This window comes from Ictidomys tridecemlineatus, chromosome 8 (genome assembly GCF_052094955.1).
Source record: "Ictidomys tridecemlineatus isolate mIctTri1 chromosome 8, mIctTri1.hap1, whole genome shotgun sequence".
Classification (NCBI taxonomy): domain Eukaryota; kingdom Metazoa; phylum Chordata; class Mammalia; order Rodentia; family Sciuridae; genus Ictidomys; species Ictidomys tridecemlineatus.
The window spans coordinates 75,894,491-75,921,189 of record NC_135484.1 but is presented as its reverse complement, the minus strand read 5'-3'; the positions used below and the strand labels follow the sequence as shown (position 1 = coordinate 75,921,189).

The 26,699-nt window shown below is 37.2% G+C and overlaps 1 protein-coding gene across 14 annotated transcripts in view; it reads right to left on the bottom strand.

Moving 5' to 3' along the window:
* The window catches only part of Snap91 (synaptosome associated protein 91), a 123,210-nt gene extending 96,817 nt beyond the window's left edge, over positions 1-26,393 (bottom strand). For 10 of the 14 annotated variants that reach the window (XM_040283023.2, XM_078019662.1, XM_040283026.2 and 7 more), the window contains exons 1-2: positions 25,713-25,853; positions 24,669-24,828 (exon numbers count right to left, since the gene is read on the bottom strand). In XM_040283023.2, coding sequence (XP_040138957.2) covers positions 24,669-24,798 — 130 coding nt within the window. In that variant the 5' untranslated portion in view covers positions 24,799-24,828; positions 25,713-25,853. The other 4 variants (XM_078019658.1, XM_078019660.1, XM_078019659.1 and 1 more) reach the window with 4 other exon arrangements.
* Between the last annotated feature and the right edge of the window lie 306 nt (positions 26,394-26,699).

The following is a 26,699-nucleotide window of genomic DNA, read 5'->3' as shown; positions in this document are numbered from 1 at the left end:
TAAATAGTACTGGGAAAAATGAATGTCCATATACAGAAGATTGAAGCTTGGTCCTTTTATCTCACCCTGTACAAAAGTCAAGTCAAATTTGATTAAAGACCTAAATGTAAAATCTGAAACTACAAAGGGAAAATGCTTCAAGATAATGATTTTTTGGATAGGACCCCCAAGGCATGGGAAACAAAAGCAAAAATTGATAAATGGGATTATGTCAAACTAAAAAGCTTCTGTACAGCAAAAGAAACAATGCATAGCATTAAGAGATAACCTATAGAACGGGAGAAAATATTCACCAGTCATTCATCTGACAAAGGTTAATATATAAGAATATATAAGGAGCTTAAAAATTCAACAACGAAAAAGTATTCCAATTAAAAATGGACAAATAATCTGAACAAACACTTCTCAAAAGAAGAAATATAAATGACTAACAAATATGTGAAAAAATTGGTCAATATCATTAGCCATCAGTGAAATGCAAATCAGAACTGCAATGAGATAATCTTTCACCCTACTCAGAATGGCTATAATAAAAGATAAAACAGCAAATGCTGACTTAGTTTTTAAAGTCATATTTCCTGGGTTTGGGGAGCCAGGCTTTTCTGGCTTCTTATCTCTGCCTTTCCTGTTCAGTGTACATTACTGACCCTTCTTTTTCTTCCAATCCCTTAAACATTGGTGTCTCAAGATGATTTCCCCAAGTCCTCCTCTTTTCTGTGTCAAGATTTTTATAAAGCAATCTCATCCATGCCTATACTTCTTCTAGACCTGAATAATCTAATATGGATCAGCAAGACAAAAGTGGAAATCATCCCAGGCTCTTCAAACCTACTTTGTGTAGCTCAGATAATGGTACTGTTGCCCACAAAGGCACTTTGGTGTTTTAGCGCTGCATCATCCTCATCTTCTTTCTTGTTCTCCATCTTCAGTGAACCAGCCCCATACACATCCTGCCTCCTACATAGCTCTAAAACTATTTCTCCATCTACTTTAATGTTCTTACTATCTTCTACTCGATTCACAATTGCTCAATAACTCTTTTGCCATTTTTAATCAGCTCCTAAAAGTATAGTTCTAAACAAAGACGTGATCATGTTATTCTACTGAGAACATGAATAGTTGCATATAATACAGTCCTTCTCAACCTGAGTTCCCTACTACCCTAAAGCAGACATTATATATAACCAATTGATTTCTCTTTCATGCTTCTGGACTAGTTACATACTATCACTGGGAAAATTGAGAAAGTAGTTGCTCAAATCTTGTTCTGTTTTATGGTTCAAATAAGGAAACGGGTTGAGAAAGTCTGACAAGGCCTCCTGCTAGCTTTTCATACACAGCTGCCTCTAAGCAGAACCACACATGCTGTTTCACACCTGTATGTCTCTGAACATGCTGTTGCTCTGGCTGGGCATTCTCTTCTTCCATCCCTCTACCTGAAGGCTCCCATTCATTCTGGATGCTCAGACAATACTTCCTTTGAGCTTCCTCGCACCTTGCCAAACACATGGCACTCTGTACCCTTAGAGCTCATCTCACAATATCCAGCAGGTTTGTTCACATTATCTTTGCACTTGATTAGACCATGAGCTCTGCTTTTCCAGCAAAATTCCTGAAATGTGTAGTGAATATGGAAAACTTTGTTGTTGTACTAAGGATTGAATCCAGGGGTTCTTTACCACTCAGCTGAATACTAGTCCTTTTAAATTTTGAGACAAAGTCTTGCTAAGTTGGTTAGGGCTTTGCTAAATTGCTGAGGCCATCCTCGAACTTGCAATCCTCCTGTCTCATCTTCTTCAGTTGTTGGGATTACAGGCATGTGCCACCATGCCCAGCTTAAAAAACCTTTTTTGAGAGAACTATAATAAGTGTTCCTTTCCTCCTTATTTTAAAAACGTGCAATAGTTATTCAATTGTTTTCAAAAAATGAGAAACAATTTAATATCACATTGAAAGTAATCAGAGTTACAGGAAAGCCTATAATCCATCCCAACTCACCCCCACCCCCACTCCTGGGCAATGACTCTCTTTTTCAAAAGAACAGATGAAGAGAGAAAACCATGACAATTATTCTTAAGATGAGTTACAACAAGATCTATGTCTATTTCCCAGAAGTTAACAAACATGGGGCAAAAAAAGGAGGGGGGTAATGACATGTAATATCTGCATAGAACTTGTAAAAACTCTCTTTAAAGATCCATCGCCGTTGCTAATCTGCATTCCTGTTAGAAAAAGAAGCAAAGCTCGTCCCTGGGGTCCAGACAAGGCAAGAGTTATAATGGTTGCCATACTTAGCTTCAAATAAAGTTATTATAATAGGGGCCAGAACATACCCCATGTTAGCTCGGATGCCAGTTGTTGGCTGGGGAACACTCTTCCATGCCATACAGGGATCCCCACCAGCATGGGGGTAGAGGGCCTTTTCTGCACTGGAACACTATTTCTGACAGACAACCAGAAACAGTAGGAACAATGCCTACTGTGTTGCTTGGCACAGACTAAGAGACAGAATCAAGGGGATCATAAACTCATTGATTTTCCTTGCCAGAAAACATCTACCTCATTGTTATTAAAAAGAATTGAAGCAAGAACCAACACAAAAATGGGGTATCCCTAATTTTAGCAGGTCTCAAGACCATCACACACTAATTCATTCCTTCTTTAACATTCTGTGGTGCTAAACTAGACTTAGAACCTTTTCATTTGACTCTTTCCTTTTATCCATGTTGACACCACACTGTTATGAACTTCTTCATGTCTTCAACTCGAGCCTTACTTCACAATTTCCCTACAACCACCACCTCCCAGTTCCTAAGCATCTGTGTGTGAACTGCTGGGAGTCCCATCAAGTGCCTTGCTATCCCTCCAGTCCTCTCTGCATTTGACCAAACCAAGGTTCTCAAAACATCTGTTCAAACTAATTGCACTCTTACTCTAAATAACTTCAGGAAAGTTTGTTTTCCTTTTAATATAGTACTTAATTTGGTTACTATGTTTATTGCTTACTGACTCTTCTACCCCTACCTCAAATGTAAGTTCCTCAAGGAAAGCATTCTACCATTTGCTCACTGATATAGCCCAAGCACACAGCAGATACTTTAAACATTTGCTGTGAACCTGGAATGCATGCAGTTGCCTCAATTCTATTCTTCCTTTACATCATATAGTCAACCCAGATTTTTTCCCTCATATCTTTTACTTGAGTTCTTCTTGTACCAGCCTGCAAAACAGATGATATTAGATGAAGTCTCTCAGGGAAAGGATGTTGGCTAACTACTTTAATCAATATTTTGATGACATTAAGTACTCTTATGAATAAACTGGTCCTATTTATGTAATTCATAAAATTTGCTATTTAGTATTTTCCCCAAGTTATTGGCCACAGACGTATTTAACAAATAACAGAGGGTAGAGTGTAATGAGTTTTGCCAGAGTTTAAATATTAAAGAAGAGTCTCCTTTGTTCAAAGCAGTGACAAAGCTTAATGCTTTAAACTGTGGCTAGTGGGTCTTCAGTGGCTAATTTAGCTAACAAATTACTTAAATTTAGGGCCCAATTTGAGCCCAGGCTGTTTTTCAGGGACACGATCACTTTCCTACCTTATTTTTATACTACCTAGTGCTTTAGATGGCTCAGCTAAATTTCAAGTGTAATATACTTCAGCTTAAATATCTTTAAGGCCAATGACTATATCCATTTGAATTAATGGAGTGTTTTAATGGTGATACTAAATTTACTAGTTCCAATTTCAATTAGCAGAGCTTGATCAAACTTTTCCTTACTGCTATCTCCCATGAGAATACAACTGAGTGAGAATACAACTGAGTGAGAATAAAATGAATGACAACTTCTAAAAAGTTTATTGGGGTGGTGGTGGTACACAGGAATTCTTACTAGTGTGTGATCTGCATGCTTTTACTAATTAACAATAATGCTTTTTTGTTGTTGATGGGCATGAAAGTTCATATTTTTGTTAAAGGGCATTTTTAGTGCTTTAAGAAAAAGCAATATTCACTAGTTTTTGTCTTTTCGGTTAACAACTTTCAATTAAATTCTAAACTTCTTGATAAAGGTCAAGTTTATTAAGTTCTGACCCTAAAGAATGGATATAATGCAGGATTTAACATGATTTATTTGATTGCAATTAGCTAGGTATTCTATGCCTCATGTAACCTTGCTGTGAACTCTTTAGCTTGCTGAGCTGGTACTAGGGTCAGGTGAGTTCTTGTACTGTTGGCAGAATGAGGCATTTTAGGGGAATTTGTGGTAAAATTATCAGTCACTTCAAATGAATGTGTGCTTATCATATGGAATTAGTTGCTCTTACCTAATACTGTGATAATGAAAAACAGTATTTTAGGAAAAATTGAGTAGCACATTATTTCATGTCCTTCAGAAAATGATGAGAATATCCTAAATAGGCCATATGTTTGTGATGAAGTTCACTTAAAATTAAGCTAAAATGTAATTTTTGCTAGAACTTTCAAATTATACCTGTATGAACTTAAGATAATAATATAGTTTCCTTCCTACCTATTTTATTGCTCTTCCTCTATACCATGTATCACATCATGCCCACCCCACCATCCATCCAGATATCTGAGGAAAGAGTATTCATTTGAGGCAGTGAAAAGTTGGTGCCAAGGTTGGGGAGCCTGCATGACCTGCCTAGGAACAGTGAGAGGCCAGTGTGGCTGAAGCCCAGGATGAGGTAGAAATGGTAGAAGTCAAGTCCTGAAAGGATTACTTGAGCTGCTCTACTGAGAATATACTTGGGGAAGGGAGAAGGACAGAAGCAGAATTGGAAGCTATTATAGAAATCCTACGAAGAAATGCTGGTTGCTGGGATTGGTGATGGCAGTGGAAGTGATCACAATTCTATATGTTCTATATAGATGTAGAGTCAACAGGTTTTCCTGACTGACTGAAAATGGGGTAGGAGAGAAAGAAAGGAGTCAAGAAAGACTTCAAAAGTTTTCACCTTGAGCAAGTGGATGAATGATGCTGCTACTACCTGATATGTGAATGACTGAGTGGGAAAAAAACAGGAGAAGGGATAAGAAAGAGAGTTCAGACTTGGATGTGTTGAGTGTGAGATGTAAAAAAAAAAAAAAAATGTTTTCACACCCAAGAACTTTGACTCCATTGTGGGTCAAGTCTGGAATTTTAAGTAACAATGGTCTTCTACCTCCCTTCCTTACACTTCCAATATGGCCCCACAGCTCCTATATCTGAATTTCCTTTCAAATCAAGCCTCTCTATTTTATGCCCTTCATAACATTCTTGTTTGGGCTCTTACTATCACTTGACACACTAATGTATATCTAATATATATGTAGAGTCTCAACCAGATGTAATTCCTAAAAAAATTTGACAATGGAACATTTCTGTTTAAAACTTTGCCATGGGTTTTTCATTCCTTTATAATTAATAGGGCTGGCTACCATGATTCTACACAGCTTCACTCTACCTCTCTTTTCTTATGCACTAGAAACATGCCATTTTCAGTCACACTTCTTTATCTAGTAAACTCCTGTTTGTTTCCCAATGCCCAGCCAAACATCACCACTTCTGAAAAGCATTTCCTGACTCACTTTAGGCAAAAGTGGCCAACTCCCTGCTCTTTGCTTTCAGAATCTATCAGTCATACCTCCACTATATCCTGTGTGATGGTGTATTGTTATTGGCTTTCGGATATATCTGTCCTATAAGGCTCTCAACAGAGGCTGCTGTGTCATTTCTGTTTTCCTGCAGTGTCTCATTGAGTGGTAGGTTCATGAAGATTCTCTGCTTACTGAGCTCAATGACGAAATCTGGTGTTGCTCAGAGGTAATGCAGACACCTGTGGTCCCAGACCTTTCACCTTGAGGTGGGACACCTATCATGGCTTAGAATAAAGCTTAGAACATTAGTGACAAAGACATTTAGGACCATGAAAAGAAAGGGGAAATGTGGGCAGGTCAAGACAGCTTGAAGACACAACAGTCACTATGGTAACTGAATTGTCAGCCATCTCTTTATATTTGAGACTATATATGAGACTATATAGCATGACACAGATAGCATATAGTAATTCAATCAATTACCAATTAATCTCTTGAAAGTAAATGTTCTGTTTTTGCTCTTCTATCAGATTATAAAACCATAAAAGCAAGGAAACCAGTGCCTAGTAGAATATATATATATTATAGTCTGCAGTGAAAAATTCATTAAAGCTGGGTGCAGTGGCACATGCTTGGAATCCCAGTGACTCAGGAGGACAGGGCAGGAGGATCTCAAGTTCTAGGCCAGCCTGAAAATTAGCACAGTCATGACTCAAAATAAAAAAAATAAAAATAAAAAAGGCTGGAGATGTAGCTCAGTGGTAAAGTGCCCCTGAGGGCAAATCCTAATACTCCCTCCACACAAGTTAATAAAACTTGGCAAAAATTCATTCAATTTCAGTTTGACAGTGTACCCTTCATCCTGTAACATAAGTACCAAAATTGTAAGAGAAGACAGTAAAAAAAGAATAAGGTCACACCTTTAGAAAACAATTTATTAAATAACACTTGACATCACTCCTCAAAAATTATGAATATAATCCTCACATCTTTAATTTTCTATGGGTCCGTGTCAAGTATTTGTCTCCAGTCCTCCCCTCTCTTCATTTTAGTTGGCTCATTTTTCTTTTTTGTATTACATATTCCATTTTGACAGTTAGCTCTCCATCTTTTTGTTGGCATAGAAAATTTTATCTTAAGTAGTTTACTATAATTGCTTTCATTTTTTCTCTCTTCCTTTCTTCTCATTTCTCATCATTTATTTTATTCTCATCTACATATTAAAACACTTTCACTAATTTTAACCATATCTTCCTACTCCTCATCTGTAAGCAATCAGTTAAAATCTTCTTTGCATTCATGATTAATATAAGATTTTTCTCTGGTAAGTTTTCTTAAATATAAGGATAAAAGGGAATATCACAAATTGAGGGTTTCCCTAATGATTATGATCATGAAAGCAATAACTTGAGTATCTGAAAAATTTTCAAGGAGTACTTCCTAATATTACTAAAATGAATAATCTATTGCGGAATGAATAATAACATACAGACAAATGTAACATTTTTTGAAGTATCTCTCCTTTAGCACAAGCTTTTAATTGACCTATGATATCCTTATCCTTCTTTTACTATATATCTCAAAAGAGACAAGAACATATTTTGAGATCTCAAAATTGGTTAGGAAGCACTTGTTGAAAGAACGTTTGTAGGTCTAAGAAAACACAACTGTAGCTCAGTTACACATTAATAATAAAATACTCAATTCTCTGCTCAAGCAATAGATCCATTGAACAAGTGTTTTGTTTGGTTGGTTATATCCATACTGACTGACATACCTTCAGGGAAAGAGAAGGCCACCCGCAATAAATACTTTGCATTTTCATAGGAGTAAGTTCTGAAACAGGAACAGTGAATCTGTTCCTTGAGAGAGTGAGTAAGTTTTATAACAGATAATTTCTGCATCTCATTCTCTAACACCCTTCAATTTTACCTCTTCTGCCATGCGCATATAAGAAAAAGGAGATAGGAAGGGTTTGTTTGATTTCCATATTAACCAGCAGTCTGGAAATAATTATTAAGTTATTATGGGAAAGGCATTAATAGTTCTAATAACTTTCATGTAATATAAAATGTATTATTTAAACTATAATATAACATCATTTAAAATAAGATAATTAAGATCTGATAGATACAATGAGTCATGCTATGATGTAGAAATTGCTAACATTTAATTTCTCATGCATTTCAACTCTAATGCTCTACTATGAAAATTAATTCTTGTGCTTTTAAAATTAAAACTTCAAATAAAAAGTAGTACTCTCAAATCAAGGTAGATGTTTGCTATTTTCACACTTTTAAATAGAGGCTGGGTAAGTATAGCAGTTTTAAGAAATAAATAACAAAAGAACACACAAAAATGTTTAAAAATAAAAGAACTCATAATCATGACCTATTTGACCTCCCTAAAGTTATTTTTTACCTGAGAGCTTATTAAATGTTATATTTTTAAAACACAGCTACACTTAGTTTAACTAGTTTAGTTAACTATAAAGACTAAATTTTTACAAGTAAAATTTAAAATGATTCAGTTATGTACTAACAGTTTTTCAAAATGTCTTCAACCTGAACAATGAACATCAGTATTCTTTTTTCTTTTTCTTTCTTTTTTTTTTTTTTGTTTGGAAGGTGGGGGTATACCAGGGATCGAACCCAGGAGCACTTAACCACTGAGCCACCCCAACCCTTTTTTGTATTTTATTTAGAAACAGGGTCTTGCTAAGTTGCTGAGGTCCTTGCTAAGTTGCTGAAGCTGGCTTTGAACTGTGGATCCTCCTGCTTCAGCCTGCTGGGATTACAGGCATGCACCACTACGCCCTGCTGAACATCAGTATGCTTAATGTTATTTATTGACCCAATTTTGTTACATTGTCCTATTCAGTTTTGTTAGCCTTTCCATTAGTACTAAAAATTGTCAAAGGGCTTTGGATATATTTCACTAAAAGTACAAACAATGTAAATACTGAGATTCATTTCAAATATTGATCATCATAATTAACTTCACTATCAGGCCAACTTTTTTCAAGTATTTTATGAATTTTTTTTCAACAGCAACATACTAGTGCTTAATGAAAAACTATATTTAGTGTCCTCTCCATTTCCATTTATGTCTTCAATTATAACCTAACAGCAGAATAAAATGCTAACCATGAAGAATCCAATTTCAGTAATAAAATCATTTCATGTATTTTAGCCTTTTTTTCTATGTGTTTTAAACATTTCAGTGTGCAAACACCACTATTTTTCTTAAAGAACCAATAACTCTCTTTTACTAAAAGCCTATTTGAAAAGTTTAAAATAAAAAAAATCAAGTCTAAAACAATATCATCAAGTCTCAATACTCTAAAATAATAAAAGAAAACCATAATAGATATTCTAAAGTCAATTGTGTTTTAGGAGATAATTTTAATCAAATATATATTATGCTTTGTTTTTACAATTAGTACTAACATTTGTTAATGAACAAAACCAAAATTATGAAACTAAAATGAAGTACAATTAGTACTAGCATTTGTTAATGAACAAAACCAAAATTATGAAACTATATCTTCTAGTAATAAACAACCATTTATCAGCAGATGCCAAAGGTAAGCACAGAGCAGCTCAGACTGAGCTCTTTCTGCATGTTTATTGCTGCATACAATACTTGAAAGATACCTAGGAAAATAACTGTTGGGTTTCAAAACACTTTTTCCTCTAATAATAATAATAATTTGTAGAGTAATTTGGGGTTGAAGTTTATTGTTGTTGTTTTTAGCAAATATATTCATTTAATTGTTACCATAACCCCATGATTCCTTAGAAAAGAGGAGATTGAGTTCCAAAGAAATTAAATTCATCTGGCCAAGATCTCAGCTAGAAAGCAACAACAGCCTAGAATTATACTAGGGCCTCTGATGAAAAACCCGTACTTTCTGCTATACTCCCACCACCTCTCAAGGTGTTTAGTTAGCAAGATTTGTAAAATTAATGTTTTAATAGCAAATCTTCCAAAGACATACCTGATGAGGGTGAGACAGGCTCAGGCACAATCACTGGCTCCTACTCCCCCATTAGCTAGAGATGGGTCTTCACAGGGTAAAACTCATGTAGCTAATTAGCTAATAAATTGCTTTGAGATATCACCCATTTTTCCCTCTGGAAAACAATCATATAGTGTTTTACCTCTTTTGATTTTTGTTTTATAGTATTCCTACTGGTGACACTAGAGACAGATGAGCAAAAGCATGATGCAAAGGTGAAAACAAACATGAGCCTTGCAAGAGGAACCCTAAGGAAATCTCAACTCTTTCCCTCTTAGTGGTGGGCCTTGGATGAGCTTCTGGTTCTGCTAGTCTTATTATCCTCTTATGTAAACTGGGGACAGGAGAATTCACCTCACAGTGCTCACAGCAATCTCTCTGTCCATGTCATATATTAACCATATATTAATATAGCTATTAACCATATTAATATGACCATATATAAATATGGTCATGTGCGTGGCACATATTAACCCCTCCTTTATCCTCACCTTGATTTTTTTCTTCACCTAAATCTTATGGAAAAACGGAGATTGCTAATATATTCTACCTAAGCCAAGTGAATCAAGAGTGATATTAAAATTGAAAAGAAACCATTTTATGCAGGTGCTCAGAAGCAACCCAAAGAAAAGTTCTTGAGTACTAAAATTCAAATATGCTTTGCATTATTCATATTTTAAGGTGATTGAGTAATAATGGACTTGATGCTTGGAGAAAGTTTAAAATTTTTAAGGCAATTGAGTAATATCAGCAGAGAGAGGAACAATTTCTTCCAAGGCCTAGACACATAAATCCCTAAATTACTAGTTCATAAGACAAAGTCACTGGCAGATGAATACTGGCTTGGAGCTGTGCATACTGAATGTCAGTTCTGGGCATCTATGTGAATCCAATGAGCAGCTTTCTCAATGTCTAGGATGAAGAAATTGCTTAGACTAGAGATAGCAAATTTGTTTCAACTTGTGTCAACTACAATGGATGGTGGAAATACACTGTTCGTGGATGAAATCTAAGGCAAAATCAAAGCTTTGCAGTAAAGATCCCTCTGCAAAGTCTACTATAGACAAAGGAATATGTAGTAAATCTACTGGCTTGCCATTAATTATCTATTTTTAGAATTATCTGGAATCCTTGAAAAAAATTAATAGTTGCTAGTTTATTACAAGATCTTAGTGACCACACTACCATAACAGCGAAATCTCCATAAATTCAGTGACATAAAGAAAGTAATTTAAAGATAGAGGCAACAAATTATAATCCAATTTTTTCCCTATGAGCATAGTAGAGTCAATGTTATCTATTCACAACCCATTTCCTTCTCCTGAACTCACTTTATCCCCCAGCTTCTTCAATATTTTGGTGAGACCATTAACTGAGTTCCTGCCAACGGAATATTAAGTAGAAATGATGTCTTCATCTGGTTTTATTCCCTGCAATATGTTCCTTTCTGTATTCCTCCCCCTTCAGTCAGATGCACAGACTCCAGTGAAGGAAGCTCAACCCCAGGTAGGAGACAACCCAGATGGAAGGAGTGGAAGGAACCAATCACACAGAGCAGGCCGTGATAGGAACAAGAAATAAACCTGTATCAGGTCACTAGCCCTTGGGATTCTCAATGACATAGCTCTGGTTGGAACTGAACGTCATAGTATCATGCCACATGCATGGATCAATCATGACCTGGGTTAAGGAGATAAAAATGATTCCCTATGATTTTGTGAAACTCTAGTTATAGGAATAGAGTCAATTTCTCTCAGTGAGGTTGCAATGATGTGAGCCTGGGAGCTTAGTATGTTTCCAGACTCTCTGAGAAAGTTAGTCCACAAGAATGAAGCAGTGCTTCACAACTGTTATGTGAAATAGAAATATGAGGTGAGGCAAGAACCAGAGGAGTTCAATTTCATCCCTGTCTCTTCCTCATGTTGGTTTCCAGAGCTGAATTCTTTCTCTTTCCTCCTAACACTAGTTTGATCTATATTCTTGTAACATGTAAACAAAAGTTATTATTAATATGGAAATAAAATAGAAAGCAAAAGTCATAGACAACATTTTTGCATATATTCTTCCAAAATATACATTATTTTGGGATATATATATATTTAAAAAATGAAAACCAGATCTTCGTAAACTCTTTTCCATGCCAAAATACTTAAAACTTCGTTTTTCAAGGTTGTCTAGTATATTATGGTTTGGAGACACCATCGTTTTAAAATAAAGTATTTAGGTATTTAATTTTCTTTCTCTGTATGTGTGTGTATATACACAAATGTGTACACAACACCCTTGGATGCATAATTTTCTCCATTTTTTCTGAGAAACATTTGTAGAAGACAAATTATTGGATCAAAGGATTTTCAAGGGTTTTGAGTGATGTTGACAACCCACCCTCCTGCATATTTATGCCCATTTATACTCTCACTAATTGATTACTCAACTCATACTCCTTTTCTAGCTGAGAAATTAATGCTGAAGAAACACTTCTTAATTCACATTACCACTCCATGAAAGGATTAGTACAATCTACAATAAGGACCAAAGTAAAATCTCTAATCCACTGCATATATATATGCAAATGTGTGTGTGTGCACGCATGTACATGCATATATATGTGTATCAATGTCACTAGAGCAGTTCAATTCAATGCAAAAGTTTAGGTAAAAATCAAGCTACTCCTTTGGAACCATGGTGAGAATTATAGTGGAAAAAAAGAACAAGTAGAGAACCACAAAACAGTGAAGAGTTGCAGGTGTTAAACAGTTGGTTCAACTCACTAGTGCAGCCTCAAATTAGCCTCATGTGGAACCTGCCATTCATGTTCATGTAAGAGTAATCCAAACCAGAATATTTTATGTTAAAATAGTTAATGAAGAGACCAGAAAATCATGAACACACTGCAACCTAAATGGGGTAAGGGGAAAAAACAACAGCAAAACTACACGTAATAGTCTAACTGTATTACCTTGCTAGAACTGGAAGGGCTATGAGCTCCACACTACACATTAACACTAACTTAGTAAATAATGAGATTATGGTAAAATCTTGTGGCACATATGTAGCAGTTAGAACTAGGTGAGCAAAACAATGACACATTAACCCTTGCAAGATGGGTAGTAAGAATTAATCATTATTAACACATACAGATTGTGTGACTTTGCCTCTTTGGAGACTCAACTTCTTTATTTGTAAAAATTAAGTGGCTGGACAATTTTGAGAGCCAACCTCAAAGGCCCTCCAGATTAATGTCCATCCACAGCTGAAGTGCCATTGCTTAATATTCTCTGCCTCCGTAACTCAGTCTTCCAGCCAACTTCAACTTCTTTAATCCTAAAATGAGCCTTGCTTTCTGTGAGCCTTTCCTTGACAGAACCTGCAGCAGTCCTTGCTCACAGCTCACTGATATGTGTACTATTTGTTTTTCAAGACTTCCTATGCAACCTACCTCCACTGTGGTCTTCACTTTCCCTGTTAAAACTGAATTCTTTTTTAATCATTTGCAATTATTTCTTTCATTTTCTATCTCCCCTACAAAGCCGCAAGCTCTCTGATACCAAGGGCTGTATGTATCTTGTTCATCATGGTATCCTTGCCTCCTGGAACAATTCCTGCACTTGGGAAATATCCAAATATTTGCTAAATGAATAAATAATGAGATTATTCTAAGCAAGCTATTGAAAACCTCAACACAAAAAATAATTTCTAATTTCTCCAAATGCAGCATTAAAACAAAATTAAATATATCCAACATTTATTGCTCTCTTTACAAAGACAAAACAACACTTTTAGGTGCTTGTTCCCTCCTTTTCTCATGCTTTTCTAAATCCAAGTTGTTGCTCTTGATTTTTTGCTTTTTTTTTGGTAATGCTGGAGATGGAACTCAGGGCTTCACGCATACATGTTAGGCAAGCTCTCTACTACCACATCTCCAGCCTTATCTCTCAACTTGTTAATGGTAATACTATCATGTTAGTGAAAAATATCAATAAATAGTGAATAATCTCAGTGGAATGTAAATTCAGAGTTTGTAGTCACTTCTGAAATTGTTTTCTCTTATAACCATCCTCACCATGATGTATATGCTTATGAATTAAAAAGTGAATATTGAAAAATAATGCTACCAAACCTTAACCAACTAAAAACAAACTGAAGAAAAATGGATACACACATATCCCCACACAACATGCTGGCAACAGATTTTCTCTAATATTAATACCTAATCATTTCAATATCTAATTATTGATGAAGTACACAGAGAAGTACACATATGCTCTAAATCCTCAACTAAAATACTGTAGATATACTTGTTAAATATCTAACATTTTTTCCAATTTACTAATTTGCTCATTGCTCTAACTTTTCAAATCAAGGTTATAATTTCCCCCCATTTTTTATCATATCACAAGAATGCAAATGTTGAGTAGCCATCAAGAAACATGGATTAACTACATACAGTGAGCAATTTAATGGTTCTATTTCTTTGTTTTTCTCCAATATTCCACTTCTATTGCTTTTATGGTCTTTTGAGAGAATGTATCAAATTTATCTCCTTGCTCTTCTGAGAGTGATAAAAGTAAAATCTTTAAATAGAAAGTCTGTGAGGAAAGGAAGGTCTAACATGTGGGAAATATGAAGTATGTAATAGAAAAATCATTCAACAAATATTCCCCCAAAACTGCTATTGCTCCGTTAGTTATTAAGAATAAGGTGGCCCAAAATAAACTTCAGACCAGAGAAAGGAAAAACCACTAAACAGAATCCCACTCTGGCTCTGTGAATTATATGAGAGGGATCTATGCTCTGCACAGTGGCCATCTACGCTCTGAGAAGGAAGGACTAAAGCTAGGTTTTAGATATGAAACTTAAAATAATAAAAATACAGAAAAAAACATTTGCAAAGATCCCCCAAATAATACACAGTTTAGAAAATTTGATGAATTATAAAGTGCTTAAGAATGAACTACAGGGTGGGTGTGTGTGTGTGTGTGTGTGTGTGTGTGTGTGTGTGTACAAGAACAAAAGACAGGAAGTCAGGATGATTCCATTTCTAGCACACAAATGGACATTTGTCAAGGATAAAAACCACCCAATAATCTAGATAAATATTACAGGCATCTTTCCATCCATTTAGCTGAAATCACAAGAAAATGAAAGCAATCTGCAGAACTGAAAAAGAAAGAGGTTTTGGAAAATTACAAAGTAGAGGAATATGGAAGAGAAACACTGCCCTAAAGGCAGTTGTTAATCTGAGTGGCCTAGAGGCTTGGATTTTGATGTCTCTCATGGCAAACAGGAGACAAGGCTTTCAGGATTAACTACTATGACCATTTGGAGCCAAGATCCTTCACATAAAGCTGTGATTTTTCCCTGGGTTATATCCTTAGTAAAATTAGAAAGGCAAGCAAACAAACATTAAAATAATACCTTTTATCAAAGGGAGTCAACAGGAAAACATGCTCCACTAAGTGTACCCTCTGGTTAGATGAGGAGGGAGCTCTCTGGGGCATCAGTAACCACAGCTTTCCCCTTGCCCAAGTTTGTGATTTGAATTGACATGACAGATCCATTCTATAATATGTAGCATCCTTAGAGCCATATATGTTTCACAATTCATGATTTTTCAGACTCAACAAAGGTATTATGGTAGATACACAATGTTAGCATCCCAGTAAAATTTGCACATTGCACCATAATATGACAATATTTCCATAGCTCAACATATGAACCTTTATGATAACTGGTATAAATATTATATCTGGTCTACTTTTGCTACCAAATTATTTACAAAAAGAATTTTGGTTTTCTGAGCTTTTATGATTTTCAAATTATAGATAAGGATTTTGGACCTGAACCTGAACTAAGTGGAAAAACTCCAAGAGTGGAAATCAACTGCAGGTCCTCCTGCTAGAGCAAATACGAATTCTAATTGACCCTAGGCTTTCCAGGATTCTCACTGATGAAATCCTAGCCAACATGACCTCAGAGTCTAAAATTACAAAAATATAGGAGGAATCATCATGATTAAGGGTCAGATACAAATAACTATAGAAACAGAACTGCATGTCTATGAGACACAGAATATAAAATTGGTTTTGTTAAAAATGGTCAAGAAATAAGACAGGAACTTCAAAATGTGAGCAAAACATTCAAATAATGGGCAAATTAAAAGAATTTCAAAATTTAAAAATCTAAATAAAATTAAGGATGTACAAAAGTGGAGGAAACACTAGCTAAAGAGAGAATTAGTAATCTAGAAGATTAATAACCTGAAAAAATATACAGAATACAAAATTAAGCATTGTAACTTATGAAAGGTATATTTAGAGATATAAAAAATAAGTTTTACATATATTTAATTGTATTTGAAGGACACTTAAAGAGAGAGAGTAGGTATAGACAACAATCAATGATAATTGAAAGGTAGAGAATTTTCCAGAACTGATGAAAGACATTAACTCTCAGATTCATGAAATACAAGTTCTAAAAAGAATAAACAAAAGGAAAAGCACTTTTAGACACATATATACTACAGAAGGACAAGACACACAGAAACATTTAGAAGCAGCCATATAAAAAAAGGGATTACCTAAAGTCAGGTAGAATGATCAATTAATTCTTTAATTTTTTTTTTTAGTTGGTAGATGGATTCAGTATCTTTATTTTGTTAATTTGTTTATATGAGGTGCTGAGGATTGAACCCAGTGCCTCATACATGCTAGGCAAGCTCTCTACCACTGAGCCACAATCCCAGCCCCTGACTGATTAATTCTTAAGAGCAACAATGGAAGCCAAATGAGTGAAATATTATCTTCAAAGAGAAAATAACTGCCATTCTAGAATTGTATATCCAGATATATTATCCTTCAAAATCATGAATAAAAGTTTTTAAGACCAAAACCTTTTACCAGGAAGGGGCCTCACTAAAGAAACCCCCAGAAAGATGTAACTCAAGAAAATCTAGACATAGGAAGGAATGGTAATTTCAGTTACAAGGTGAATGTACATAAATAAAGATGTGCCTCTATCAAATAATAATAGCTAGCCTTAGAGGTTAATACAATGGTGACATTAAAACACAGGACAGTGACAGTACATAAACCAGAAGTGGATAATTAAGTTTCTAAACTTCTTTGGAAAGGGGAAAGAAATTATTTAAATTATGCATATTAAATTCTCAAGGATAATCACTAAAAGAATGGAAATAGTATATAGCTTCCAGGAAAGAGGAAAGTTGGAATTAAAGTAAAAATTGACATAATTAAAAGGAGAGGGCAAAAGCAAGCATGGATAAGAAGGGGCCAAAGTACTAAGGATATGTATGTAGTTGTTACAGTGGTGGTAGTAAAGGTAAGGGTACTAGTGGCAGCAGCAGTAGATATAGTGTCAATTGTACTAGAAATGGTTAACAGTAGCAGCAGTGCTAATAACTGATTACTGAAGATTTGTGCATCAAACTCTGGGGTAGACATTTTATGTACATTATCCCACTTATCCCTCACCAAAAGTGAGAGAGGTACTACTATTATTCTTCATTACAGATGAGGTTTATTACTCACGTAAACTAAGGCTGAAGTGAGCTAAAGAAGATTTCAGAGAATTTTTAAAATAATTGATCATGAACTGGATTTGAGAGAAAACTCCCAGGTCGGTGGCTTGGTCAGTTGACTAGGTAATGAATGACTACCCAACTGCAATTCTAATATTTTAAGCATAAATTAAGCCAATTGAAAATGGGGAATAGCCAGAGAGGTGTAGAAGCTGTGTGTATGTCTTCCTTGAAACAGTGAGATCAGTTTGAAGAAGTTTGGTTGTGGAATTAAAAAAAAAAAAAGAGTAGGGGATGACATGTTGGTTGCTGGAAGAGGTCACAGAGTCCAGAGACACTTGTGTGTGGGTGGTTTTGCTTGCTTTCTTTAAATGAAGGTACTTACAAATGCTTATGAGACAAAGAATGGGGGAGGGAGGGTTAAAGATACAGACAACAGAGAATTATTCATGTAGAAAAGAAGAGTTATAATTTAAAATAAAAGTGCTAACCCTGGCAGAATAATCAAATGGAAACCAAAACTACACAAGGCAGGCAACTTCTCTCTCTCCTGAGTAGCCAGGAATAACACATCACAAAATCCCTTAGAATACATCAGAATCTCCTTAAAGATGTCTAACAGAGAAACTTTCTGTATGCAATGGAGGGGGAGAGGATTTTCACACACCTGGGACAAGTGAAGAGAAAGTAAAACATCTAAAGAAAGACTCTGGGCTTCAAGGTACAATCCTCTCTCTGGTTTGTGCTTTCACTTAACTGTCCTGAGGGAGAGTCTATAATTTCTCTTTATTAGTGCATTATAGTTATACATAATATTGGGGTTCATTTTTGACATAATTACACAAACACCGAATATAATTTGCTCCAAAAAAAAATAAAAAATAAAAAAATATATAATTTGCTCCACTTTATACCCTACTACTTCCACTTCCCTCTCTTCCTCCCTTCCCCTGGTTCCCTTTCCTCTACTCTACTGCTCTTCCTTCTATGTATTTTTTTTTTTCAAATAGTGCTTAGAAGATAAACAGGAACATGAAATTCACTATGGAATATGTGTACATGGGATAGTTTTCTTACAGGTCATAAAGTAATTTACACTGGGATATCTCATTCATCTGTTCTTAAAAAAAAAAAAAGAAAAAAGAGAGCAACTGCCAATTATGCCTAAGGGGGGGGACATTTCCCTTCACAAGCAAATGATACATTTCTTTAAAAAGTCAAATAAATTTACAAAAAAAAAAAAACTGAACAAAGAATAGTTTAGTGGCAAAAAATGTGACTTTTAAAATGATTGAAATGTGGTGTGATTACATTTGAAGGCACTCCCTGTAGAGTCTGGCTCAGGCACTGAGTCACCAAAACACAGCTCTCTAAGGAAAGCATATTCAGCCCTGGGGGAATAGGGTCATGTGTCTCTTCTGACCTTCTTTACCAAGTTATTGAAACCAAGATAAAGTCAGAATACCATTCTATCCCAGCATCAATCAACTCAAGGGATGAGGTAAGTTTTTAAAAGGATATTTATAAAAAACTAAGAGAAAGCTCTATAGCAACCAAATGCACAGATGAAAGTACAAATAAGTATTCAGAAGCCATTTTGTTAAACATTAAAACTAATGTGCCAATATACTAAACTCTAGATGTTAATCTAAAATACTGCAAGTTAATATTGAAAATAAGATATGAATTTGCTAACTGCATAATTATACATACATACACACTCACCATTTTTCCAAATACACATCTGCTTTAAATCACTAAAGCAACATCTGAAAAATCAGTTTTTTGAGGCCTGGGTGGAGTTTAGCGGTAGAGTGCACATGCTTAGCATACAAAGGCCATGGGTACAAATCCCAATAACCAAAAAAATAAACAAAATAAAAACCAGTTTGAATTATTAATTTTCTACTGGTTCTAAGAAAGTATCTGTGAATCATATTGATCACAAAATGGGAAAAAGCATTGAGACTGACATAAATATATTTAACTTTATATAGCAAAAAAGATCCTTCTGAAGAGAAGAAAATAAAAATATCCATAAAAAAATCTTTACTTTCTTAATAGACACCCTGTTTAACTTTTTTGTTTGTCTGCTTGTTTGTTTTTGTGCTGGGGATTGAAGCTAAGGGTGATTTACCACTGAGTTACATCCTCAGTCTTTTTTCTGTTTTATTTTGAGACAAGATTTTTGCCTCGAAATTGCTGAGGCTGGTCTCAAACTTGCCATCCTCCTGCCTCAGCCTCCCGAGTCACTGGGATTACAGTGTGCACCACTGGGCCCAGCCACCCTGTTTAACTATTTTTAAGTCATCTTTAAAGTATGCTTCCTCTTATTACCTAGGACTCTTTGCCACTCTTCCACTTTCCCTTCTCCTACCAACCTCTGAATCTCACATGATCTCTTTTCTTCCCTCTTGTAATGCTGAGCATCGTCCAAGAACATCACAGAATCACACAGACTGGATTCCTTATGGATTTGTAATATAAATGATAACCAGATTAAGTGAAGTATATTTTTCCCTCTCTCTCTCTCTTTTAATCCAGAGACCAGGATGAGTGAGTATAAGAGTAAGATTTATTCAAGTGTGCATAGAAACAGAACCCCTGCATGGCAAGAGGAGACCCAACAGGGTTTGCTCTTCCATCTCTTCTTCTCCTTTTTAATACATTGCCTATTTTAAACCTGGCTTACATCTGTTTGAGTACATAAAGGCTTTATCATTAATGAGGTGCATTTACACAACAGATCACTAATCCTGTTTCTCTTGGTAATTTCACTTTTTTTGTTATTTTCCTTGTAAAACGTTATAACTGTTATCTGTTGCTTCTATCCTTACCTGAATTAATTTGAGATAAGATGCCATCGCCTACAGGACTGATAGGATATAACACTAATTTCAGTAAACAAAAGAGGTTACTATAGATGGTAGACATTAAAGTACAACCCATTGCTTCCATTTCTTCTTGACTGCCTAAAAAACAATATAGTCTGTTCTAAACCATCTCTATAATTAGGCTGGGTTTTCTGATGAAATCTAGAAGAAACAGAGTGTGTCCAGGTAGAAGAAAGTAAGAGGGTGTGATTAGACAATATCAAACAGTTACATGAGAACAACTGAAATCAAAGTAAAATAGATTTACAGGAAGTTAGTGCATTTCTCATATTGAAAGTTATCCTAGTGTTCAGTAAGTCTTATATGTTGTTTTACTTAATTTTATTTAATAAACCTTACTTACTTTTTTGATCTTTCAGCATCCAAAAGCCCTATTATCCCCAATATAAACATATGGTATCTACTAAATTAGTTTGCAAATGTATTTCTATGAATCAAAATATATTTTACATGTACTAGGCAAGTTTATGTAAGGCAAATTAGTTTTTATGTTTAAATTTTCATTATTTTGCTATTAAAATTTCTTTTTTTACAGATATTTTATGAATAAAATTGAAGTAGCAGGAACCAATATTGCCTTGAATCAAAAATGTTTGTATCTTTTACTATCTTCCCCAGATATTCTTATAAGAAACACAATCTTATTTTTTCTTAATTTGGGAGGAAAAGAATCATTGGTGAAATTCTGGTACCTCAAACATGAGATTTGGAACTCATATACCACTTGATTTTTATGTGGGATAAATAAATTCATGTATTAGGAAGATTAATATGAGAAAAAATATAATTCTTGATAAACAAATTGACTTTATTAGATCTGATTTAATGTTAATAGTGATGTCTAAGTTTGAATTTTTATGATTTTAAATAGGGTACTTTAACAATGTAGCATATACAGGAATCAATTGCAAGCACTATTAACTGAAATGAATCTTATGCCAAGGTTGCCAACTTTCCAAATTTCCCTCTGCAGGTGTTAATTTGGGCTAATTCTGTTTGTTTGTTTGTTTAACCTTGGAACAGTACTTGGGTAGATCCTGGGTAGTCTAGTATCTTTTTCCTTTATTATTTATTGGAACTATCCTTTAGTTCATCAACCACAAACCAGAGCAGGAAAACCCACTGAGATGGAAAAGAGCTATAACCAAGAAGGTGAATATTTGGTGAGACCTGGATGTTAAATGTGCTATCAAAGATGCACAAAAAGTTACAAGGGTAAAAAAGGTGAGACTGTACATATGGTTCCAGAAAAACTAATGTCAGATTAATATTGGTTAGGTCTTTAGTTTTCCTGTGTAAAGGGCAACATTATTATAGCAGTATAAATTCTGGAATGAAGGTTTTGTGTAATCCCAAAGTACCATAAACGTATAATCTTTATGTAGATCATTAAAGTTTATCCTTTACATTTAATATATAACTGCTGACTATGGTGATGGTTTCATGAATCTTTTTTACCTTCAAAAAACATACTGTTACTGAAAAAAAGAAAAAAAATGTGAGACTATATAGAGTTTATGTATAGAGTTTCATTTTATCTCCACCTCTTCATCATAAACAATTCTACCCCAAGATGTTCACCAATTCTTTGAACATATAAATCATATGCCATTTAAGCATCATTTTATAAATCACATAATTTACCCCAGTAATTTTCTTGGACTTTCAACCTAAAGTGAAAAAGATTATCTTTTACACCAATCCTTTAACTAATATTAAGTACATATTTCATAAAGATTCTGAGCTTAACAAATCAAATCACTTAAAAAAACTACAGAACCTTATCTATATTCTTATAATCTCCCAATCCAAACTCTAAACTAAAATGTATGTACAAATCAAACTAACAATAACCTAAATTATTACTATTTACATCAAACCAAACTTAAAGGAAAGTCAATTTGGTGATCAAATTTTTCTTATATTAAACTTCTATCCCACATCAAATCCCCAAATTCTATTATTTTGTGCCATTTTCCTCCCAACCAGTACTTAATATTTTCAAAACTAAAACACCAAGAACTACTTAAGAATGCGTCAGTAACTACAGACAAATTTTACTTATGCATGTACATGTTTTACATGTGTTCACATGTATGATTCACTTTTATAACTGGTATGTTACCTAAAACCTGTGCACAAATTACCGAGGTAGTCTACTGCTTTGTCAAGGAACTTCACAAGAAATTCTGAGCAAAGGTGTCCTCTTAAAAAGCATACAAAACAACAATATGTACATATATTTAGGTTTCCCATATCATCCCTTTTGAGAATAGGATATGTTAATGGCATGATACCCATCCTTCCAAATTTTACCCACAGGCTGGTTTTAAATGGAAGATAATTTACTTTATGATTTATTGGAAAAGTGAAACATTAAAAAGAAAAAACACCAACCAATAGTCTTTTAGTGCTTGTTTTTTCTTCATTTCTGTGACAGAATTAAAATTTTTCATGCGCAGAGACTGTAATACATGTGTGGGTTGTGATGCTCAATTTTACAGAGTCATGCAAAGGGGATAGGTGTTCTTAAGATTAGACCAATTAGGCTAATATGGTACCTTTTCTTCCTTCTCAATGGAGAATATTACTAAATAAATTAGAGATGGCAGTTAAATGCAGTAGCTAAAAGCCATAGAAGTTAATCACCCTTACTGGACTTAATCGGTGACAGACTGATAATGTAAAGCTCAGTGATAGGCATATAGTAATTGCTCAATAAATGTTTGGCTAGTATGATTAATCATATTAATTATTAAATACCAATGCCTATTTCAGCCACTTTCTTTTAACATGGAATCTTCCCCTTATTTTCTATATTTTTGAAATTGCCCTTACTAATATGTGCTGAAGGTACTGGGAAAACATCCTATTTTCAAAAACTTGAACTTTTCCAGGCCTAACAGACAAATGTGACTAAATTTTTTATTTTAAAAACTCAGTCTTTATCTGAATGATGTCTTAATAAAATGCTCAAACCAGTGAATGTTGTCTGAAATGTACTAATCTATCATCTTTATGATAGATCAGTATCTTGCAAATCCATAACCTCTACTTTTTTATTATGAGAATTTTCTAGATGACATACACCAATAAGACATGAGTCATCCTTTCAGAGTTAGGGAAACTGATGGAAAAATGGCTAAATGATTCAGCATGCTGCAACAAAATGAGCTGGTCATAAATTTATAATTCCCACTTCTGTGAGGTGCCCTGGCCCTGGTGGCCTCTCTCTTATCCTGTACTTCGTGTCTAACATGTGATATTGTAATCAATAAGTTTTGTTAAACATTCTCTCAGGAAAGGAGTAATGGTGTTCTCCTTTCAGAATTGCTTCTAGAAAAAAAAATCCAATACTATGAGACAACAGGTTCTAAAGGCTGGACAAGTCTTACAATGTCCAGTTTTAAGTCTCCTCAAGCTTTGCTTCTGCAGATGAAAGGGCTAGAGTCAGTTCTAACACTGATGCCATTCTCTCAGCTGCAGGAGAGAAGCAGTGGGGGATGGTCTGAAGCAAAAGAAAACTAGCAAATGGGCAAAGGAAGCCAGATGGAGAAATGGGCATGCTATACCTGGGTGTCTTATGCCAACATTAATCTTTATCAACAAACATCTAATAGAACAGAAGATTCTAAGCAGGTCAAAAAGACTGAACAGAAACTGTAAAATACATTCTGAAGTAGCCTTACTTAGGAGGAGCCTCACTACCAAAGTAGGTGAAATTGGTTTTTTTTTTAAGTGTCCCTATTTACCCTTCAAGAACAAAAGACTTACAATGTTAATCAAATGAACCCTTTCAGAAATATATAGATACCAAATGAGAATAAAGCCTTTTTCCATTAAATAACTAATATGAAAAAAGTATGATGAATTAAGTGTTTTAATCCAAAATTGCACCATCTCCAATGCCAAGAAAGTACATCCATTTTGTGATCAAGGCATAATCATTCCACCTAGCATTTTCTGAGAAAGGGACAAAGAAGTGTGCCAGGATGTGTAAAATGAAATCACCATTATCTCGGAAGTGTCCTTTCCTCATTCAATTGCTTGAATTTATTTCATTTCAGTTTGGTGTGGTGACATCTCTCTCTCTCTCTCTCTCTCTCTCTCTCTCTCTCTCTGAAACACACACACACACACACACACACACACACACACACACACACACAAAACCTCAACAGCAATGTTGAAAAAGATCAAAAGATAGTACTACTTTAGAACTACCCAAAATATATTTAGGAAAAAAACTAGAGGGTCAAGTTTGACCTTCCACGAATTCATTCCCCCCACCACCACCATTCTGATTGTGGAACCTCTGATTTCTCTTAACGTGGAGAAGGGAGGCTTGTGGAGAAAGAAAGGGGGAGGTGAAAAGCATCTCTAACTTCCTCTCCAAGACCTTGGAGGTCAACAGGAGAACAGAGCTCAAAAGATAAGGTTTCAGGATTGACCCAAGGCGACATCCCCACAGCTGGAGATTTCCAGTTCAGGGGCAACCCGGCTGGGAGCTCCAAGGCTGCAGCATTCCCGACAGTTAAGCCAGGCCATGCAGCCGGTATCCCCGGCGCGTCTGCGGTGCGCATGTCCCACTTATATAAAGAGATGCTTACAGTCCAGGTGCTTTTTCTTGGGGCCCATCACTTCATGAGTGGTGGCTTTGCAGACTGCTCTCGCGACAGCAGAGCCTGTCACGCTGTACTGAGCGGCGGCGATTCGATCTGTAAGCGTTTGGCCCGACATCTTCTCCAGCCGTGTCTACAGCCTCGTCTTCTGCAGGAAAGAAGGAGAGATAGTCCCGCTTTAACCCGCATTCCCTACTCTCCAAGCACCCAGGCCTTGCCTCCTCCTTCCGCACGGAGGCTCTCTCCTCCTCCGACCCCGCCCTGGCAGCACCTCTCCCGGCCAGCAACGCGCCAAGCCTGCTCATCCAACGCGGTACAGAGGGTGATAGCCTGGAGTAGAGCCCTCACGGAACCCCAGCAGGGCTCCAGTCCAGCATCGTGACACTGTTCCCAATCTCCCCACCCCCTAATGAAGCCCGCCTTACTCCTTTGGTGCCCGTCTCTCAACCAGCACTTTTCCTGCAACCTGATCCTCAGGTGCGGGACTAGCTCCGGTGTGCACTGGGGTTATTCCCTGGACGCTGCGCCCACGGGGGGCCCCACATCCCACTCTCAGCTGCCGCAGCGTTTCCTCTCAACAGTTTGCAGGCTTCGGAGAATGAATCAAATATCCAAGCCCTGGCCACCTCCCTCCTCCTCTTCAAGCTGCTGCAGCCATGGGCTCGTCCTCCCTCGGTCGCGGTGGAGATTATCCTAGCGTTGCGCCATGTTATGCCCTCGCCTCCCCTTCCTTCCTCGCCTCTGCCTCCAAAGCCCACGAGGCCCTTGGCCCGGGCCCCCTTCCTTCGCCCCGATATCCCGCCGCAGGGGCCGCCGGGGGCTGTGCGGAGTCACCGGAGTGCCTGAGCACCTCATCCTCCTGGGTTTTGGAGCAGAGCTGGGCTGACAGCCCAGCCCCCCGCCTGCCCTCAAGCGCGCCGTAGAGCTGTCACCCGGCCGCTGCCCTTCGGTGCGCCCTAGGATTATCCGGTCCAGATCCCCGCGCAGCCCTGATAAAGGGGAGGGGGTCGAGTTGGGGCCATAGGTACTCACCCCGCCCCTGGAGCGGCGCCGCCCGCCGCAGGAAGAGCGGAGCCTGGGCCGCGGAGGAAAGCTGCTCGGGTGGGTGTGTGCGGCCGTGCGCGGACCCGGGGCCCCGGGGCGCGATGCCTCCTGCCCTGGCCCGGTCGCCGCCCTTAGCTCCGCGGTCCCTGCGCCCGCCGCCCGTAGCCCCAGGAACGAGTACCCGCCCGCCGCCGCCTCCTCCTCCGCCAGCGCCGCCGCGTCTCTCTAGAGCTCCGCGCTGCGTCCCCATCCCCGCCCCCACCTCAGCTGTGGTTCCTCCGACGAAGTCAGGTGACGGCGGCGGACAAACCCGCGCGAGCCCTTTGCGGAGTGCCTCGCGGCCCCCTCCCAGCTACTCACACACGCCGCCCCCCTGGGCCGCGAGCTTAAAGGCGAGGGGGGCAGCGCACAAGCATCTCCGGAAAGAGCTAGGAGTGAACGTGGGGAGGCAGGGAGGCCCACACCCAGTCAGCAAGTCACCCTCTCCGCTGGGCGCCCAACAACCCCACCGCGCGCTGGCTGCGCACCGGGTGCCCAAGCTCCACACCTGCCGGGCCACTGCGGGATGCACCGTGAGCGGCGCCGGGCGTTGGCTTAGTGGAGCTATAGGTCTGCTCCGGTTCTGCTCTGTGAAGGCCAAGGCAAGGGCGTCGTCGCGCGCTGCCTGGCAGAGCCCAGCCCCTTCTCCCCCACACTCAGTCTCTGACACGCCCGCCTGTCAAAGGCAGCGGAGGCCCAGATGGGCAGGGCGATTTTAAATGTCAGATTCTGCCTGACTGTCACGGCCCTTACCTGTGTGCCCTCTGCTCCTTAGTGCTCCTCGACTTGTCTCAGTTACATCTGGGAGCTGGGGTGGGCAGGTAATACTAGCCACTTTAGCTTTAAACGGATACTGAGGTCTGCGGAAGGACGAATAATTAAGAAAGTCATTAATAGAGTCTAGGTTACATTCGACAGTGATCATGTGTATCCTTA